Genomic DNA, 20,362 nt, shown 5'->3' on the forward strand with positions numbered 1-20,362 from the left:
GTCATTATAGACAGGTATCCTTATATGGACAATAACTAAAACAATGATAGTGTGTATCAGTATAGACAGATGACCTAATATAGACAATCCCTAAACCAATGATAGTGTGTGTCATTATAGACAGGTGTCCTTATATAGACAATCCCTAAACCAATGATAGTGTGTGTCATTATAGACAGGTGTCCTTATATAGACACTCACTAAACCAATGATTCTGTGTGTCAGTATAGACAGGTGTCCTTATATAGACAATCACTAAACCAATGATAGTGTGTGTCAGTATAGACAGGTATCCTTATATGGACAATCACTAAAACAATGATAGTGTGTATCAGTATAGACAGATGACCTAATATAGACAATCACTAAACCAATGATAGTGTGTGTCAGTATAGACGGGTGTCCTTATATAGACAATCACTAAACCAATGATTCTGTGTGTCAGTATAGACAGGTGTCCTTATATAGACAATCACTAAACCAATGATTGTGTGTGTCAGTATAGACAGGTGTCCTTATATAGACAATCACTAAACCAATGATAGTGTGTGTCAGTATAGACAGGTGTCCTTATATAGACAATCACTAAACCAATGATAGTGTGTGTCAGTATAGACAGGTGTCCTTATATAGACAATCACTAAACCAATGATGTGTGTGTCAGTATAGACAAGTGTCTTTATATAAACAATCACTTGGCCAATGATCGTGTGTGTCAGTATAGACAGGTATCCTTATATAGACAATTACTAAACCAATGATTCTGTGTGTCAGTATAGACAGGTATCCTTATATAGACAATCACTAAACCAATGATAGTGTGTGTCATTATATACAGGTGTCCTTATATAGACAATCACTAAACCAATGTTTCTGTGTGTCAGTATAGACAGGTGTCCTTATAAAGATAATCACTAAACCAATGATGTGTGTGTCAGTATAGACAAGTGTCTTTATATAAACAATCACTTGGCCAATGATCGTGTGTGTCAGTATATACAGGTATCCTTATATAGACAATTACTAAACCAATGATTCTGTGTGTTAGTATAGACAGGTATCCTTATATAGACAATTACTAAACCAATGATTCTGTGTGTCAGTATAGACAGGTGTCCTTATATAGATAATCACTAAACCAATGATAGTGTGTATCAGTATAGACAGGTGTCCTTATATAGACAATCACTAAAACAATAATAGTGTGTGTCAGTATATACAGGTGTCCTTATATAGATAATGACTAAACCAATGATACACACTATCAGTATAGACAGGTATCCTTATATGGACAATCAATAAACCAATGATAGTTTGTGTCAGTATAGACAAGTGTCTTGATGGAAACAATCACTTGGCAAATGATCGTGTGTGTCAGTATATACAGGTGTCCTTATATAGACGATCACTTAACCAACAATTCTGTGTGTCAGTATAAACAAGTGTCTTTATATAAACAATCACTTGGCCAATGATCGTGTGTGTCAGTATAGACAGGGGTCCTTATATAGACAATGATTATCCAGTGAGAATATGTGTCGGTATAGACGGGTGTTCTTATATGGACAATCAATAAACCAATGATAGTTTGTGTCAGTATAGACAGGTGTCCTTATATATAGACACTCACCTAATCAATGATTTTGTATGTCGTTATAGACAGGTGTCCTTATATAGACAATCAATAAACTAATGATTGTGTTTGTTAGTATAGAAAGGGGTCCTTATATAATCACTTAACCAATGATTTTGTTTGTCAGTATAAACAAGTGTCATTATATAATCATTTAACCAATGATTTTGTTTGTCGGTATAGACAGGTGTCCTTATATAGACACTCATTAAACCAATGGTTCTGTATGTCAGTAATTAGACAGGTGTCATCATTAATAGTCCCAAAGACTATAAAAATGTATTATAGTAAATAAAAATGTCAATAGAGATGAGTATTGCTATATGTAGGGTCAATCATTGAACCACTATATTGTCACTATAGACAGGTGTCGTTATCCCAAGGGATAATCACTTAACCAACATGTGATGGCAGTATACCTAGGTGCTGTTATACAGAGAGACAATATGGCAAAAGAAATGTTCTTGTGAATTCATGCAAGTGACTCAATAAACATAAAGGTAACAAAGGTCACTCATACAGCTAGGCCACCTGTGAAATTAATAAATTGAATTGTCTCTTTATTTAGAATGATAACTCAAGCATTTTCCCCCGTCTGTAATTAGTTAAACGATTTTTATGATGAGTAAAATTATATCAGAACGAATTAATTGTTTTATTGTGTTAATTGTAACAGAATATTGCAAGGGAAAAAACTGAATTTATCACTAATAGCTATATAAGTTTTTGTGACTTGAGCAAGGCTATTAATTATCTTCTATCATCACCCCTTCTGATTGTAATGGAATAGTCCATATCAGTGACAGATTTGTGCTATTGATCATCTATAACTATTTGACATCTGATTGATTCTGGTGGGTATTGGTTGACCTGTGACAGGTACTGAGTATTCATCTTCTTAACTCATCCTGACCTCATTTTTGACTTCATTTAACCTCAACCTGTATATAAAAACCACCCGTGTTCAATGAACAGGTTTACAGACTGACTTCATTTTTACAATAATGCCGTTACTGTCTAAACAGACGACTTGTGTTGATTGACAAGTTCTACTTAACAACCTCCTGTGTGGACAGGCTTATTTCACTGATCGACATCCGGAGTTATTGTCTGCCTTTATTCTGTCTATACAGACAACCTTTTTTATACTGATCAACCTCCCTGGTTCTTGTCTCTTTACATTCTGCCTTAACAGACAACCTTTTCATATTGACCGACATCCTGAGTTCTTATCTTTTTTCATTGTCTTAATAGACAGCATTTTTGTACTGACCTGCTTTATTGGCCGACACCCTGGTTTTTTTTAAAATCTTTTCACATTCTGACTAATTCGACAACCTGTTTAGGCAGACCAATTCTACTAACCGACTCCTGGATTCGTGTTTATGTACAAATCAGACTACTTGTTGTTAGTGACCTTACTGTACCCCCTTCTCAAACCCCTGGGTTCAATGTTGTCATGTTGCTTAGAGTGAAATGCACATGTACGTATAAACCGTCTGCAGACACAATACTTGTTCATACGAATTAGCTCACCTGGTCAGCCAGGTGTAAAATTTAATTAGGACAGGTTATTAATGATTCACAGGTAAATCACTTGAAGCATGTGTAATTCGTCTGGAACATAGGTATATTTATTCTAGAATTAAGTCACCAATATCATATAGTGGTGAGACATAGATAGGATCAAATATTCAGACGTTTATATAAATATGCAAATTATGCGTTGTCGATCCTCATGTAATGGTCTTGACGCATGTGGAAAGCGGATGTCTGAGTGTCTAAAAATAACTTTAAAATATACAAATTATACAGAGAAAAACTGTAACACATGTATCACTATTGTGACTAAAATGGATTTTTTATATAAAAAAAATAAAACTGCTGATATATGAGAAGTATATCGCACTCGAAAAATAATGAGATCAAATTGTTAAAAGGGAACAGCTCCTGGTTAGTTTAACAAAATTTTATTTAAAAAACAAAATATTGAAAAACGTTTATCTTCAAGGCTTTAAAATACATATGCAAATTTTCACAAATATTATGTATTCAGAATTAAATAACACTTAAAGAGTTTAACTGCCTTTAACAGGTTTTTTGTATAGAACAACATATGTAATCTGTAGCAGCAGTGTTAAGCTGTATGAGAGGTGTTATTTTTTCTGTTTGTGTGCCTGTACAGCCCAGACAGGTAGTACAGACGGTCTGAAGTGCTCTCACCTGTTCGGCTGTCATACTGCAGAATTATGCAAATGCGAGTCTGTCCCTCAAAACTATTAGGCTGGGTATACAAGAAGCAGCACAATGCCTGACTCCACCACTGGTGAGTTAGCCTGCTTCTGCATTGATCTCTGCACTCAATGTGATCTACTGGAGGAAAATACCAACCAATAATCATAAATACACACAATATATTGTACCTTGTCTTGTCTGATGTTTCTATAAAAAGAACTTTGATACTGATTTTATTATGTATTTTTAATGTATCTCTGTGTAGTTAAAATAAGACACTCGGTGAAAAAATATTCAACTCCTTAGTAATGTCCATACATATAAAATGCAGCGGGGCGGAGTCAAGGGATGCATTCTAAGCAGTTCGGAGAGCCTAAGGCTAATTTTTTATGTGCAACTGTGCATCGTAATGGTCTAGCATAATAAGATTTTGACCTGCTGTTTCTGTGACGAGTGTGTGTACCTTGGGATAGACGGTCCTGGCCACAGTGCAGTTGTGTGCAGTGTTGACACGCATGGCTGGACACGACAAACAAGTATGTGTGTTCTGTATGCACAAGGTTTTTACGCCTGACTGGTTTTTGATGCACCCTCCTGTTTTTACATTGTGCAATTGCGCATGACTGTCAAGTGTGAATGAATTGAGTCTACTAGTGCTGTTATGGAAACACACTGTTTGGTCCCACATGGCTAAAAAATCATAGATACTGCATCTTCCTCGATTGTATACATTACGTAGAGAGACTCAAGGTAAGGTATATAGCCGATAGTGGGAAAGGGGGGGATGGTGTTATGTAACACTGGGGCCTCTAGAAAAGGTACAGAGCTACTGTCGCCTTATTTACATGACGCAAGGGGGGAGGTGCTGCGCGACAGGTAAGTCAAGTGTGAAGTTCAGCACCTGCGTGCACAGCAGTTGATACACATGTACAAACACCAAATAGAATAGAGAATATTTTTAAACAGATCTTTCAATCCTGAGGGTATAAACATGTATGACACGTGATTGGATCCAAAATGGAGAACTTGTAATGTCTGCCTGTTTCATTTCTCCAATCTTTATACATAGTTACAGTTATACCGGAGCAGTTTTAAGACTTTGTAGATCTTTTTTTTTATCAATTACATCATCTTGGTAATCATCGTTTCCTGATAGTTTGTTGTTGGTGGACAGCAGGATGTTTTTTTTGTAAAGTTGACTGTTGATCTCGCGGTATCAGACCAGACAGACCTAGGCCGCGATTCTAGTCCTGTAATGTATTACAGTGTGGATAAGGCCATTGCATATGATGCGCCTTACATGTTATAGAATTTGGTGCATATATTGGCGATCGGGGTCAATGACAGTGGAGGCCATGTGAATATTTAAGAATTTTATTTGTGTGATTTGTGATTTCACGCTAGGTAGCTCCTCGGTACCTGTGACTGGACAGCGTAATTGCTACATGTAGACCTGGATTTCTTTGATGTTGGGTGCATTTGACAATGCACCAGTTCAAATGAACCAGTATTATTCACAGATGAGAAAATGTGCACTACCTGTACAGAGGCAGCATTTGTAAGCCGGCCCCCCGATGACAGTGTACCGTCGCCATTCCTGGCCGTTGTGTTGGGCTGTGCAGTGTGTGCAGCACCATGTACAATGTGATATATATGCCATTACTCCAAGCGACAGTACCATATAATCTAACATGCAGACATACTGGGTCTCCGCTAAGTACAGCACACAATGTTTTTTTATGTATGTGCAACTGCGCATGTGCAACGTCTTCGTATGAATACATTTTGTGCATAGAGGGTTTGAGGTCAAGATAAGAATGCTGCACAACGAATGGTTAAAAAACTCATCCAATGTGTCGTCTTTGTTGCTGTATCTGCAAGGTAAGACATTTGTCTGGTATTTCAGAGCCTGATTCTGGGAGGGAAATCGGTCACCGAGACCCCTCGTTCGATTTGTTGAATGTACCTCGATACACCTCTGTATCGTAGTTAATGGTGGTCTACATATACAACACATATCAGCCTTGTTGTTTTCTCACAGACCAAACATTTCATGAAGTTAGGAGTCAGGGAATATTTTTTTGGGACGGCATAATTGTTGTCTTATAAAATGTTCAAACGTGACATCACTGTGAAACTCGCGTTTGTCTTTGGAAAGGTAAATTGAAGGGGGCTAGACCGGGCGCGCGCTTGTCGGGTTTCACAGTCCCAAATATTTTTTTTGCCTCGCTTTGCCACGCTTTGAATTTTTGTTGATCAAGAGAGAAAAACTTCTGATGATGAAATATATGTATAAAAATGTTCCCACAACTGCGGTGACTGCCATTTTGTATATTGTATCGATCGACTCTATTTGTCTTTTCTCCTCAATATTTACAGGAGTTATATGTTTCGACATACCCGTGCTTATCAACTATGGCTACCGGTACCAGTCATGTTTTATAGGAGCCAATGAATGCAAGGGAATGCTACTCATATACCTTCTAACTTCCTCTGAGCCTGTACACATTTAGAACTTGCCGTGTACGTACCTTGGTTGAAGTTTCGCTATACTTTATTTACGTGAAACCTTGTGGAATATTTGTATTAGGAGATGAATTTTGACGATAAGACGTCATACTGCATGTTGAATGCTTGAACAAAGTCTGGTTTATACTGATCCGGAGGTGGCTCCAAGCACCATGCATCAGGCACCATGGTTGTGTTACCGCGGAGCGGCCTCCAGATTTCTACACACATATTTCAAAGGTAAGGTCTTCTATTTTACAAAGCGCCCACCATGTAAAAATTCTGCGACTTTTCTTTCGTTCAGTATTTCAATATCAAAGCAAATATTCTTGCTTGGTTTTCGTAAAATACCTTCGAAAAAAAAACCACCCTTGTATTATTTTATTTCTTAAGATGTAGGTCCTCTTCCTACTTTTTCGACTATGGTTTGTTTTCACAAAACATTTTTCTGTCTCAAATATATACTTGAGGGATTTTCTCTCTTAGAATATTTCTCTTTGCTGTTTTTTTCTTGTTTTTTTTCTGTCTTTCTATTCTTTAAATTTTTAACAGAATGTTGGAATTGTTGGATTTTTAAGAATATGTGTTGCATTTCTTGTCGAGTTAACGCTTTGGAATAATTCTGTCCAACACAACACGTCAGCACTTTCCTTCGTGTTTTTCTAAGCTCGAAGAACATTGGCTCAAACATGCACCAACTATATACAAGCATGTATTGTAGCAGTAGTCACATGACTTTCCGCGACTACGTATACTCAACAGTGTTGCTTTGTCGAAGCCGAAGCGTCACTGCAGTGTGTTGTACGTAAAGGAAATTTATTCCTGATACCATCCTACAGTTGTGATTTTATGCTTTCTTTAATCTAACAATTCTTCGACGTATTTCACTCAGTCATAAATATATATAATTATTTACTTATAGCTCTAAAACTGGTAAAATAATTTTAAAATATAAAATATATATACTTGAAGAATCGAAAATATTTACATATTGAAAAAAGGTTGCAGTATGAAAATTTACTTTTCGAAAAAATGCTATAATATATATTTTTTCTTTAAAACTTAAGATTTTACAGCCTGAGACATCTTACGGGTTGAAAATTAATTCTGACATCTTGTTATATTTTTCAGCCTTTCTTAACCTATTAAGTAGGCGTTTTGGTGAATCTTAATCAATTGCTTTGTAGACTTGTATAGTTCTGCACTATATAAAGCGTTACTTTAATTCTTATGATACTTATTTGATTAAATGTGTTATAACATATATCAAACACATTTATTTTTTACCTAGAAACTGCAACAAAAAAAAGACTTGTTTCTGGTTGTGAATACTAGCGCGATCTTTAATGTAATTTTATTGTCAAATGAATACATTCTATTTATAGATTTGGGGCGGGACTTAAGATATCTAGCGTGATTATGTTGACTGCTTACCATGACAACTTCGAAACTAGACAGACAGGGCGAGAACGATAAAAAAATCAGTTTAAAAAAAAATCTGTTACCAATTAAGATTTACATATTTCGGGCGCTATCGTTTGGTTCTGTTACGTAATATTCGTCCAATCAGTTCAGGTCAAGGTTATTTCATTTCTTTGTGTTCTGCACATGTGTCACCTGATCTAGACACATGTGTGAAATCTGTGAACCATATATTAGCGTACAGGTAGAAAAACGTACACAACAAGATAAAAAGCGTAAACGCGAATTTAATCTACAGATGTGTAGGTTGTTCTACTTGTCCTAAAAGCCTGCTCGTTATAGTCATAACTAATTAACGGGGCATTAAAACAAACGTGAACTGACTTAATGAATTTGTTGTCTTTTAAGTTAACTCTTACAACTTTTGCGGAATGATAATTAAAACAAAATTAAAGATCAATTATTCTAAACCATCAAAAGTTTTGTATTAAAAGGTTGCATATTTTTGTAGGGGAAAAAGCTTTAAAAAAATTGATATGACAGTTGTTACTGTTAGGAACTCGTCCATATTCAATTATTATTACAGTACATTTACATAATTGTTGGCATACCTTAACTGACAATTACCTAGAGAGTGGGCAAATATCATCGTTAATTGTAAGGTAATAATTAAATTGTTATATCTTACATTAAATGGAGAGTTTCGTAGGTTCTGTGTTGGGATGGGTATTCAAGCAACTTTCTCATATTGCAATATATTTCAATATTTAGATATTGCATTTTTAGAAATTTAGTGTATTTAAAAAAAGAAATTCATAGAGAAAATTCATAAGAAAATGAGAAGCGGACACCAGTTCAGCAAATTTTGATAATGAATAGAAAATTATTCTTCATAATTTCATTTTGAATCGCCCCAAGCAAGAATAATTTCGATGATAATCATTCAGTTCCAAAAGGATTTCTGTGAAGAAGAAAAAAGAAGAAAAAAGGTGTAACTTTGTATCAAGTCCCTCAAAAATTCATTCCAATATATTGCCATTTTCAAAATCATTTTCTGCTAAAAAAGAAATCCTTGATACATACCACTATTAGCTTATTTGAAATTATCTTCAAATAATTATGTGACTATTTTATTTTGTAAACTCAAGAATGCTGACATTTATTTAACACAACATTGTTGAAATAATGTTGGAAAACATGAGCTAAAGATTTCTTGCAGACTGCTGTAACCTGATTCCAAGAATCTATCTGGAATCCTGAAACGTCTCAAGAAAACAATTTATTGATGAAGATTGGTTACGTGGAAGATTTGAAGAAATTGACCATTTATTGATTGATTACAATGTAAAAAAATCAGTATTGATAAAAAGAAAGTAAAGTATGGCTTTCTGAATTAAAGTAAAAAGGAAGGAGTAAATTAAAAAAAAAAAAACCAAACCAATGAATTTCTGTGTCAAAAGATATCAATTTCTGTATAAAAAATCAAATAAAGTAATTTTTGTCTATAAAAAGATAGCGCCCAGCAGGTTTTCAATATTTTGCTGTACCTGTCATTGTTGATATTATAAGAAGCATGTATATTTTATGGAGCCAATTATATGTCATAGTATTTAACTTATCTAATCATATTTGATTTAGAGTTTGAGCATCGAAACCTGCACAATATTAGTAAAAAAAAAAAAAAAAAAAAAAAAAAAAAAACTGCTGGATTTNTTCAGCATCCTCATTCTCAAAGGAGAAATTGAAAAATGAAATGTCCATTAACTGAAGAAAAGAAAATCGTGTGACATTCCAACAACTATATTTCCCTTAGGAAGGCTGATGAAAAATGCAGAAAAGAGGTACATAAAATATTTTGATAGGATAAGAGTTACACAGTGGGATTATTGAATCATCCAAGTTCAAACATTCAAGTTCTCATTTTAATCCCAAAAGCATTATAATTGATTAAAGGACATTTTTTTAAGAAATATTACTAGTTCTTGCGATGAAAGTATATTGTAAATGTCAGAAAGAATACCTGGATATTTAACAAGAGACTCGCAAATAATAATTGATAATAAAAAAATTGTTTGGACAGACAAGTCAGCTATAGTGGCCAATTATAAAATCACATGGTGTGGTGTCCGCTTTTTGTGTGTCTTTCATCTGTCAACCTTTCTTTTAAAGACCTACTAGTCCAAAATGGCTGAAGCAATTCTAACAGAATTTGATTTGGGTCATTCTCAGACCTATTAAATTTTGTATGAGGGGAAATATTTCACAAGATCACTCCTTGATTAGGAGTGAAGGGATTGGATGTAATTTGGTATGGGGGATCCCCAGGCCAGAGGATTCAACTAATACAAAGGGGCGTGGCACCTGGGGGCAGGAGGAGTGTTCATAAGGGAAATATGGGGTTTAATGGGTTTTTTTTTTATAAAAATGAAGATTTTTGCCCCAACTTGACATATTTCCAGCATGCTTTGATGAAGGAGATCCAATTCAGCATTGAACTGTTTTTATTTGACATTCATAGTTTATATGAATGCCATACGGAAATCAAATTCAATGGAGTGTGCTTAACTTGGGTAAATTAAATGAGTGAATGTGTGTCATGTGCTTAATAATGAATAGAACAGCAATCTTCAAGGGAGGGTCAGACTTGTATTTGACGTGATAACGATGACATCATTATACTGACATCGCGATGTGAACCATGACATTCATAGCTGAAATGAACGCCATCTGAAATTGGAAGGGTTATATAGTGCCAATGCTGTAGAGTGACAAATGTAATTGTGTAAATAAAGGGTGGGTGGCTTTGTTTGGTCGCTGACGGAAATGAGGCAAATATTTTGTCTTCTTCCGTTGGTGTAATATGTAAATACTAGTATTAATGATTCTCTTGTCCAATTGTTGTTTTTCTAGTTGAATTCTTGGCATTTCCTGATCCATTTCAATTGCAATTAGGTCAAGCCTTTGTTGTTTTTGAAAACTTTTACAACGAAAGAATTGGCCACCTGTTCTTTGAAATTTTCAACTTCTGAACTTGCACCATGCCATAAGTAACCAAAGTTGACTTGAATAATGCTCTCATGTTCTTGAACTGGTGCTGTTATTTTTGACTTGATTCAAAGTTCAAAATTATAAGCTGCCCTAGCTGTCAAATAACTAGTTTAGACATTAACAAAAATTGTTAACCAAGCATTGTCAGTGGCCATACCAAGTATTATTTCAATTCTTTCCGTCAATAAGAAATCTGAAATGACTATATATATATATATATATATATATATATATATATATATATATATACCGTCTCAAGTTGATGGAAATATATCTTCTTCTCTTGTTTCACAAAACAAAAGAAGTAGATGAGCAATACAGGCCAAATGGACCTCTTGTTTTTGTCCTCAAACGAATAGAAATGTAAATTTGAGGTTTAAAGATTTTGGGATTGCTAAAATTACAATATTCTGGATTTCTATATAGGTGTACACAATACAATAACAAGGTTTTCATAACAGTATGTTTAGAATATCCTTTATTCTCAAATCCGGTTTGTTTTGAAGGTTTTATTAATTTAGTTGAATGGCATGAAGTATATTTAAGTATCCTGTTAAAAATAATCTATTGACGGTAAAACACTAAATGAATTGTGGAAATATCAAACCTTTGAAAGGAGAGTTGCGTGTTAAGAATGTACAAGTAAGGGTCTTCCTAGAATCAAAAATGTCTTGTCTAGAAAGTTTGAGGAGAAAATGACCTCAGTCTTATTACAAGGTTACACAGACAAATATGTCAAATGCTTCAAATAACTTCTTCTGAAGAACCAAAAAGCATAGAATCATATAATAATATTTGGCTGGTAGCTTCAGCGGATGGAGCCAATAAGTTTGCGATTGAAATATTTGTAGTACAGTATGATATTTAATGAGAGTATTAGACTATGACTGCTTAAAAATCCAGGTGAGCGATACACTCACCGGCCCTCTAGGCCTCTTGTTTTTAGATGAGTTTTATCCTATACTTGAACAAAGTACAAATTAAATATTTTGTAATCAGTTCATTACAGTAAACTTTGTCAATATCTTATGTTTACCCAGTACAGTTCTAAAAGGTCACAAATGATTGAATTTAATATATTTATTGGTAATGATGGTGAAGGGGCATATTATATCATGTTCTTTTTCTTGCCATGAGTGGTCTTAGAGTCTGAACAAGCGACTGTTAAGGCCCCATGGGCCTCTTGTTAAATATTATAGAAATATTGAGTTATGTTAAGTGTTGCATATACCAATTAATGAAAATCCTGGGATGAGATTGCTGGCGCTTTTATTGTAGGCAAAGAAAACAGTTTAATATAAATCTCTCTTAGACAGATGCATGCCTGTAGCATGTTAAGTGTACTTTATGTAGACTAATAAATTTGAGGATTTTAAAAATATCAGAAAGAACCTTGCTAGTTGAACCTTTGTGACCTGGTAAGGAAAGTTTGTCAATGGAAACTGTATGGAATGTCTGTTTTAGCTGAAACAGAATTTGTTTTACGTGAAACAGTTTTAAAATTGGGTGAGTGATGTCTTTCTGTGGGAGAAAAAAAGTCCTCTGCGTTTCAGACTCATTTGTCTGTCTTCTTTTCAAATATGGCTTAAAATCCATTCTCTTGTGACTTCCCCGGCAGATTGAAATGTGAAATGCACTGTGCACAGAGTGACATTTTACATTTCGTAATATTTTGAGGAATTACAGATGATTACTATGACGAAGATTGTATGGCTTATGAGGAGATGGAGCAGTGACATGTCGAAGCATAATACATAGGTTTGTCAGTCAAACTGTCTGGACACGCCCCTTTTGCATATTGCTGTCAGTTAATCAGCATGTATACTGACAGTGCTGCAGGGTGCATCTCGTTGCATTTGAAATAAAATGGCATTTAACGGATGCCATGGCACACATCTGCCTTTGTTTCCAAGTGAATCGTTAATGCTTTTAAATTTAAAAAGGTGGATTTCGTGGCAACTCGGACAGGAACTCGTGTTGCATCGCACTACAATATTCAGACATTTTCCTGTCTTCCATGCAAAATCATTGTCAGAAGTAGCCCAATTTTGTCACAAATTGTCAATCATTTCATTCAGAACTTGTCAAATTAAAGAATTAAATTGAATTTAAATACTGGAAAAGCTAAACACATGTCTAGCACAATAAATTGACATTATTCGTCATGGATACTGAAGTTACTTCCTGCTTTCTGGAGATTTTGTGGGTAAGATTATAGATTATACTTGTTTTTTGTTCTTTTTTAACACAATAATCATACGGGTTATTACTAATTGTTTACGCTGCAAAACCATCATTGTCCATGAAATTATCAAATATAATTACATTTTGTCTTGTGACAATTAAAAAATAGGTATCTTAAGATAAATCATTTATTACTAGAACAAGAAAAGAAAAATCAATGAGAAAAGAAAAAAGGTAAAAGAAAATAAATATAGAAAAGAAAAAATATGAAGAAACATTTATGTAGGTACTGTTAGCTGAAACAAAATGTGTAATGTCATTGAAGAGTTATTTATATTTCAGTTCCCTTAGAAAAGCCCGATATTTCTATAACAATATTTCATTCATTAAAAAAAATGACCATGTAATGATGTGTCCCAAGACAAAAGCAGAATGTTCTCAACATTTTTAGTATTATTGTGTGTCTCAAAAGTGGGCTTACTTTTAAGTTTTAAACACATCGTCATCAGATGGGGGGGGCTTTTCAAATCATCCTCTGAAATCTCTTGTGACTTGACGTGTAATTTCCATTTGGTCGATTGATTATCTTGAAATGTATACAGGTATGAAGGAATTAGCAAAACAAGTGATTCAAAATTATTAGATTACTTCAAAAATAAGGGAGATAACTCAAAACAAAAATTAAACATGTATAATATGTAAGGTGTAAGGTAACATACAACCTTAAGTGTTCTATTATAAGATTGTTTCCTGATGATGTAGCTTGATAATAAAACATCAAATAAATTAGATAAGACATTAAATTCTATCAAACATTTTTGCTGTTTCATATTTGATGAAGTTAACCACAATGGTTATAAAAGTCATTGCTTTCGTTGATTGTACACACACTGTAACTTAGGACAGGTATTCTGCAAAACTGCCAAAGTCTGGATTCAAAATCCTGCTTTTTCCCACAAAATGTTTTCAAATTGTGCATTTTATTTCTATACCATATTTTTTTTTCAATTTTGCAGTTTGATTTTTTTGAAAAAGAATATATAAAATTAAGTCAGTTTTCCATTTTAAAAAACTAATTCCAATCCGAAACCCCTAACCCCTAACCCTCCCTTCCGTAAATTTAACCATGATTTTCACTTAGCAGGGTACCAGTCAAATTGTATATTGTATTTTGATGATGCATGTAATATGAAAGCTAGTTTCAAAATATATAATTTAAATGGTTAAATGTATGTTGATGAGATTATTAAATTTCAAAATGATAATAGGCAAAATGTTTATAAAATCACCTCCTTAAAATTATCTGAGGTGTTATATTTCTGAAAGGAATCAACGTTGATCCAATTGTAAAAATGCTACTGGACAATTCTGTTTGTTTGGGGTTTAACGTCCTCGCAACAGCCAGGATCATATGGGGAGGGGTGCTTAGGTAGACACAACAGCCAGGGTCATATGGGGAGGGGTGCTTAGGTAGACACAACAGCAAGGATCATATGGGGAGGGGTGCCTAGGTAGACACAACAGCCAGGATCATATGGGGAGGGGTGCCTAGGTAGACACAACAGCCAGGGTCATATGGGGACGTGTGCCTAGGTAGACACAACAGCCAGGGTAATATGGGGACGGGGACCTAGGGAGACACAACAGCCAGGGTCTTATGGGGAGGGGTGTCTAGAGAGAAACAACAGCCAGGGTCATATGGGGCAGGTTACTAGGGAGACACAACAGCCAGGGTCATATGGGGAGGGGTGCCTAGGGAGACAACCGCCAGGGTCATATGGGGAGGGGTGTCTGGAGAGAAACAACAGCCAGGGTCATATAGGGAGGAGTGCCTAGGGAGACAACCGCCAGGGTCATATGGGGACGGGTGTCTAGAGAGACAACAGCCAGGGTCATATGGGGAGGGGTGTCTAGGGAGACACATCAGTCAGGGTCATATGGGGCAGGTTACTAGGGAGACATAACAGCCAGGGTCATATGGGGACAGGTAACTAGGGAGACACAACAGTCAGGATCATATGGGGACAGGTAACTAGGGACACACAACAGGCAGGATCATATGGGGACAGGTAACTAGGGCCACACAACAGTCAGGATCATATGGAGACAGGTAACTAGGGAGACACATTAGCCAGGGTTATATGGAGACAGGTTACTAGGGAGACACAACAGTCAGGATCATATGGGGACAGGTTACTAGGTAGACACAGCAGTCAGGGTCATATGGAGACAGGTAACTAGGGAGACACACTAGCCAGGGTTATATGGAGACAGGTTACTAGGGAGACACAACAGTCAGGATCATATGAGGACAGGTAACTAGGGAGACACAACAGTCAGGATCATATGGGGACAGGTTACTAGGGAGACACAGCAGTCAGGGTCATATGGAGACAGGTAACTAGGGAGACACACTAGCCAGGGTTATATGAGGAGGGGTGCCTATAGAGACACAACAGCCAGGGTCATATGGGGAAGGGCTACTGGACAGACCAGGATTTGAACCTTGGACCTCCGAGCATTATATACAGTTATATTAAAAACAAAATTAAGATGAGGATACTGTATATATATGATAAAGTACACAGGAACTCTTTTGTGTTTTGCCTACAGTGGGACAGGAATCCTTAAGGTATCAACATTTTCTCTCTGAAGCTTTCTATTGTGACATCACAATGCAGTTAGAATCCTGTGACTCCTTTACATTTTCCTAGTTGTAACATCACATACCCTTTCACCCCTAGGTAACTTGAGTAGACTCTACCATACATTCATCTGGATGAGTCAATTATGATTTATAGTGGTGAAAGGGTTAAATATGTGTTCATATCTCAACTTATGCAATGGGTGTTGTGAAGCTGATGACGGAAGGAATACTTGTTTGATAAACATAATTATTAAACCAGGAATCACAATTTGATCATGTGATACGTACACTTCAAAGTGAGCTAATATTACAGAGTCTGCAGCAGGTGTGTAATAAGGATGGTTACAGTGGAATAAAATTGCCTTAATAAATAGTTAGACATCATTATGATTCTCAATAACTTTAATTATGATGCAGTACAAATTATTCAAAACAATTATATATTTGATATTGATTGACTTCCTTAGGGACAGAGAAGCATGCCAAATAGGTAAACGATGGGGGCAATATTAGGATTTAGATTATGTATTTAAGATTTATGGCTTATGTAGGATTCAGGTCTAACATAGCACTTTTATTTCTACATGGCTGTCTGTTCTCAACTTGTACACATTAGGTTCTTGTCTACTCGTATCAACCCACTGTTGGACCTGAGGAAGCCTGATAGTAGACAAAACCAGTCAGATCTTGAAGAAGGCCGATTGTTGGGCAAAACCAGTTGACACTACCGAATGAATTGAAGAACTTGCTATGATATCGATGCTGTTGTGATTGATTTATGACTTCAAATCAAATCATCTGTTACCGGTATCCAATTGGAGGGTCAAGAACCATCGCATCTACCCATATACAAACGACAGCATTTGTTCTACACCTCAAACTTATTCTTCACTTTGTGTCATATTGAACCTACCTGGTAATATAAGTAAGGAGCAGGTGAGCTACCTCACCTGGTCCAAAACGTTCATGCGCTTGCCACAAAGAAGATAACATCTTAACCATTACTTTTGCAGAGCAAATGGAGACAAGCTCTTAAAAATGTGACATTAATTGAATTTTATAACTGTAGCTGTTGATGGTAGAATTGATACTGTGATTTAAATGTTTCAGCAACATATAAAAGTCCCTTAAGGCTCGGCTATGTAAATAGGGTTGGTAGCGAGCCTCTTTTAGGCAGGGTTACTATATAAAGGAGTAACAACGGTACACACAGCTATTATCATAAATTTGTCTTTGTATGATCATAACGGCACACACCAAAAGTCAAGACAAACACTATTATTAGCTCCAATGACCTTTTTTGCCTGGTACACCTTCGTATTTGTTTGGTTTATTTTATAAGCTCACCTGGCCAAAACAGCCAAGTGACATTCTGTCAGTGCCCATAACAAGTATTTTTATTTCAATTCTGGAAGCTGTAGATAGTCACATTGATCTTAAGTTAAAGCAGAAACATTTTTATTTCTTGCCTACCTCATATGAAGAAAGCAACATTAGAGCTATACAGGTCTGATGGGGCTCTTGTATTGCTAAAATTTGTGAAATTTGGAAAACGAGAAAGTTTTGTATAGATTTCGCTCATTCAACTATAAAAAATGTGTTTCTTATTTTCATATTAAATGTTTTAAAAAGAAAGCTGGCCTTCTAAATAGGAACAAATTGACATCTGAGTTTAATATTGAATGAAAGAAAAACAGACACTATTGGTCTGTGTTAGAATGCAACTAAAGTTATATGGAAATTCAATGTGTAACAAAAAACGTGTATATAACTTTGTACGATCCTGATATTAGAACCACCCCACTTATTTTAATGACGTGTAACATTCATTGTCAGAATCAGTTTTTATTTGAAACTGGTTTTTAAAAAAAATACTGATAAAATGTTTTATGGTTAAAATTCCCTGTTAAATTGTTTAATGCTTGAAATATCTCGCCCACCTTTAATCTGGTAAAAAGGTTCGGGCCACTCCCCCAATATTTACATAAGGATTTGTTACATTGCACAACATGATAGCCAGCCATATCAGCCCATATAATGAAAAACCCTATTGTGTGCAGGTTTTTTTCCTCAAAACATTTTACAGAATTACATGTACTGGTATTTGAAGACCAGTGTATAAATTTAAGGAAGCTCTCCCCACTGGATAGTATGTTGAATCCCTGAGCCCCTTTACAGAGTTTTCTGGTCTTCAGTGGAAAGCCTATGTGTGGGATGGGCAGCCTTAATGCTATGGCCTAGATGTCGTTACTATGACGATACCAATTAAAGTACAAAACTGTAGACAACAATGAGGCTATTAGGCCAATATAATTACAGGATGTCTTTTGATTTCTTTCCAAATTGTTCTTCTTGATGTATCTTGATTGACGACCCATGAAAATTGTCTACTCTAAGCCAGAATATAAACTATTGCCATATTTTATTTTGTTGAAAAAAAATTGTGAGATCTTTGATGCATTTTGTCATTTCTTTATATAACATTAGAATTTCAATGACCATTTTACTGGTCAGTTAGTATCATTCTTATTCCCATGACTTTCTTAACTCGAGCTTAATCGGGGATCGTTAAAAAATGGAAAGGATTAATTTTTCCTTCATGGGAATGAAGATTAATTTGGGTAGTCATAGTAAGATTTTCGTCTCCCTGCCAATGACTTAATCCCATGTGGTATACTTTGCTTACTAACACCAGTAAAACATTATATGTCTCCCAATATCTGATAAAAAGTAATAATTTGATGATAAATATGTCGGTCTCCTTGGTATACAGTATAGGGTCATCTGTTAAATGAAAGGTGATGTCATTCCATTGTTTTCATAATGCCACGTCACATTTTACCACCACTGCATTTAGTGACGATATAGATGTGACAGTGTTTTACGGGACATTTTTTCAGTAATTAGGAATGATGTCCGTAAAAACCTTATCTTTGTGCTGTATTAAATCATGTCAAGTTTTAGAATCCCCCACTGCCAAAACACTGTAACTACACACTCAAAACGGTTTTTTTTCTGGCATAACTAGTTTTGACAAATCATTTCTGCAAAGAAAATCATACTTTGCTGAACTTTTATGAAATAAAAAATAAAAATTGTAATCGTGCAACAACAGTGTTCTGAACGTAAAATTCAGTGATATTAGACAAGGATTCGAACCCCGGAACTCCGGTTGTTGTGCTGTCACACTAACCACTGGAGCTATCTGGTCAGTTTGGTTTGGTTTGTTTGTGTTTTACATCCTATTAACAGCTATGGTCATTTAAGGACATGGCAGACTTTTGTAGTGGAGGAAAGCCGCAGTTTCCAGATAAAACCACCGAATTACAGCCAGTACCTGGTGACTGCCCCACGTAGGCCTCGACTCGAACCTGCCACCCATGCAATGGTGGAGGGCTAGTGGTAGCAGAAGGTCAGACACCTTAACCACCTGGTCAGCAGAAAGTGTCCTGTTCCTAAAACACTACAGTTTATATATCAAAACAAATTTAAGTTGAGGTTACTGTATATATGAAAAAGATTTGTGGAGTTCTTTCATGTTTTGCCTGCAGTGGTACGGGGATCCTTCAGACTCAAACTGCTGTACAATGATAATATACCTCCATTTCAGAGGAGTTCCAACAGTACAAAATGCGTAAAAAAAAATCATTCAATGGTAATTTAAACTTAATTTAACTTAAGTTAATTAAGTGAAGACACATTTTAAAGTACGCAAAAAATACATTGATTTATACTGCTCCGATAATAAGGTCTCTCCTTCCAGTGGAGGGAAACATCTTAGTAATGGTTGTTCTTACTCCTTCTCTTATAATAGCTTGACCTGGATGTAACTTCATATGCGGTTTACTGAAATTAGGTCAACATGACCTCCACCTCTAGGTCAGAAGTCAAATAAGTGCAAAATGTTCAATGAAGTTTTATTTTATTGGCCATACATTTTGATTAAGCCATTAAAGTTGTCATGATTAAACTTTAGGTATGCCTGCATCATCCACAGAAGGTTCAAGTGCACTGTAATTAAAGGTCGACCAATTCACTGATATCTAGCAACAGCAGTTTCAAACAGATTTTGATCAAACCTTAAAAGAAGGTCATAAGAATAACTATTTTATGGTTCCAAGGTCAAATTTTGATCTTTTTTCATGTGTAGGTGATGTGTATATTTTAACAAGGTAACAAGTATAGACTTGGTTGTCAATTCCATTGAAAATAGTTGTCTTTAAGAGAGTTGCTTCCTCTTTGTTAAGCCATTTGAGAGGTATAACCTCCCTTTGTGAGACTGGGTGTGATTTCCTTGCAAACAGATTTCTGAAGGAATATATAGTGTTCAGTCCATACAAGCATACGTCATTTTAAGAATTCAGGACTTCTATGAGAAATAATAAAGATGCAGTAAACAAATTATGATCAACATCAGTGTTTTGACTGTAAAAAAATCAGAGGAGCTAGACCTGGATTCAACTCTGGACTTCAAATTTATATACTATCACAATAACGGACTAACGGATTGTCTACCTAGTCAACAGAATTGTCCTGACCCAAATGTACTACAGTTACATCCAAACGGGAGTTAAGGGGAGGTAACTGTATACACGAAAAACCCAATGCAGGGGGACAGGGATCTTTAAATCAATTATGCTGTGAAAAGACAATTCTTTTCATTTTCAATTGCACCGTTAGTTTCA

General features: G+C 35.5%; 1 protein-coding gene across 14 annotated transcripts in view; it reads left to right on the forward strand.

The window, feature by feature from the left end:
- Nucleotides 1–20,362, forward strand: part of LOC110456814 (zinc finger protein 362-like) — a 271,358-nt gene that overhangs the window by 207,873 nt on the left and 43,123 nt on the right. The window contains exons 1-2 of one of the 14 annotated variants that reach the window (XM_021507784.1): nucleotides 4,193–4,618; nucleotides 6,248–6,616. The exons of 9 other annotated variants lie outside the window; for them this stretch is intronic. In XM_021507784.1, coding sequence (XP_021363459.1) covers nucleotides 6,499–6,616 — 118 coding nt within the window. In that variant the 5' untranslated portion in view covers nucleotides 4,193–4,618; nucleotides 6,248–6,498. 4 more of the 14 variants (XM_021507785.1, XM_021507783.1, XM_021507793.1 and 1 more) reach the window with 4 other exon arrangements.

The sequence above is a fragment of the Mizuhopecten yessoensis genome, unplaced genomic scaffold (genome assembly GCF_002113885.1).
Source record: "Mizuhopecten yessoensis strain PY_sf001 unplaced genomic scaffold, ASM211388v2 scaffold8853, whole genome shotgun sequence".
Lineage (NCBI taxonomy): Eukaryota > Metazoa > Mollusca > Bivalvia > Pectinida > Pectinidae > Mizuhopecten > Mizuhopecten yessoensis.